Genomic DNA, 2,214 nt, shown 5'->3' on the forward strand with positions numbered 1-2,214 from the left:
CCCAAAGCCCTGCTCCTGCTCACTCATGTGGGCTCTCTTTCTCAAAAAAAATAAATAAATAAATAAATTCTTAAAAGAAATAAAACAGATTCTACTCTAAATATTTAGAAATAATATTCAGAAATTTAAATTGATTGTTTCAGATTATTATTGTTATTATTGTTGTTGTTGTTTAACATTACAACTTCTGAACTACCAAAGAAAGACCATCACTGTGTGGTCTGGCCTCTAAGTGCAATGTATTAAGAAAACTATCATTAAGATAATTCCCTTTATAATTCACTAATAATATATCATTGATTTATTTGCTTTGGCTCAATTTTTTTTAATGAAGTTTCCCCTACCTATACCATCTTAATACCCCACAAAATTAACTTATTTCACAATAAATTTTGGTAGGCAAGCATCAGTACTTGTTCAATGATCATTTAAATCCTGTAGTCCTATTGCATCCATTCATTCCCCTCATATCAGTGATGGTCCATAATCCCCATGATCTAGTCCCTGCCTTCTTCATTCACATCTTCCTCTTTTCTTTCTCAGAGTTGATTAGCCAATGAACCTCTTCAAATTAAGAGTGTGAGTCCTTTGAAAACAATGATGAGCACCAAACCTTTCTCACTGCTTTTTTCATCTCTGAATTTCTCAGAGTATAGATTAAGGGGTTGAACATAGGAGCAATGATGGTGTAAAATAGAGCAAATATTTTGTCCTCAGGAAAAGTAGTAGGTGGTCTAAGGTAGATAAAGATTGCAGGCCCAAAAAATAAGATGACCACAGTGATATGAGACCAGCAGGTGGAGAGGGCTTTGCGTCTTCCCTCAGCTGAGAGATTTCTTAAAGTGAACAATATTATCCCATAAGAAAAAAATAAGACAATAAAGGTTACTAAGGAAATCATACCTGAAAAGGCAACCACAAGGACACCAGTGATGTAGGTATCAGTACAGGCCACCTTTAGCAAAGGAAAAACATCACAGAAGTAGTGATCGATTTCATTAGGACCACAGAAGGGCAAACCAATTGCAGTAGAAAACAGAGGTAAGGCATGGATGGCCCCACCAGCCCAAGCAGCTAAGACTAGGAGGTGGCATCTTTTCCTGTTCATGATAATCACATAGTGGAGGGGTTTGCAAATGGCAGCATAGCGATCAAAGGCCATGGCAGTAAGAATGAAGATCTCAATGCCTCCAAAAAAGTGCATGGTAAAGATCTGTAACATGCAATTACTGTAGGAAATGGTTTTTCTTTCCACTAACGGGTCAGCAATTAACTTGGGTGTAACTGTAGAGGTATAGCAGATGTCCATAGAGGATAAGTGGATGAGGAAGTAGTACATGGGTTGGTGAAAAAGGGAACTGCATCGAATGGAGACAAGGATCAGAAGGTTTCCTGCCAACAGGACAACATAACAGAATAAGAAGAGCACAAAGCAAAATATTTGCATATTCTGGTCATATGAAAGTCCTAGAAGTATGAATTCTGAGATGTTTCTCTGGTTTTTCATATATTTGACTTTTGTGTAGGCTTCCATAAGGACTTGTATTTCTGAAAGTAAAAAGGATAATTCTAAGTGAATATTAACTGTAGCAATACTATATATAAATTTTAATGTATATTTTCATAATTAGTGTTTAGAATAATTTTATGGAAGTGAGCTGCTTATTCTAATTATGCTGTCTTTTGTAAATCTATCATGAAATAGTTATAATGTCAATAATGAGAATAATTATGTTTTTATCAATATTACTTAGTAATTATTTAAATAATTAAATACTATTTTGAAAACATATGTTATTTCTATTATTATGTTTTAATTAGTATGACTAATACTTTTAATACTTTATTAATGTTATTAGTACTTTAATCCTATGCATATTTATTAGTACTCTAATAGATACTTTCAATAAAGAAATACTAATCACATTATTAAGTCTAAAACAAGGAAAGTTTTTTTTCCCCCATATTTCCTAATTTTTATAACTTACATATAAAATCATCTTCCTTCTTTTATTTATTTTTTTTTTAAAGATTTTATTTATTTAACAGAGAGAAATCACAAGTAGACGGAGAGGCAGGCAGAGAGAGAGAGAGAGGGAAGCAGGCTCCTCGCTGAGCAGAGAGCCCGATGCGGGACTCGATCCCAGGACCCTGAGATCATGACCTGAGCCGAAGGCAGCGGCTTAACCCACTGAGCCACCCAGGTGCCCAAAA

The 2,214-nt window shown here is 34.6% G+C and overlaps 1 protein-coding gene across 1 annotated transcript; it reads right to left on the reverse strand.

Annotated features, from left to right (window-relative positions):
• Positions 1 to 571: 571 nt before the first annotated feature.
• On the reverse strand, positions 572 to 1,507 carry LOC122912918 (olfactory receptor 4P4-like). Its single transcript, XM_044259319.1, has one exon. The coding sequence runs from the start codon at positions 1,505 to 1,507 to the stop codon at positions 572 to 574; it is 936 nt and encodes a 311-aa protein (XP_044115254.1).
• Between the last annotated feature and the right edge of the window lie 707 nt (positions 1,508 to 2,214).

This window comes from Neovison vison, chromosome 7, assembly GCF_020171115.1.
Source record: "Neovison vison isolate M4711 chromosome 7, ASM_NN_V1, whole genome shotgun sequence".
Taxonomy (NCBI): Eukaryota; Metazoa; Chordata; class Mammalia; order Carnivora; family Mustelidae; genus Neogale; species Neogale vison.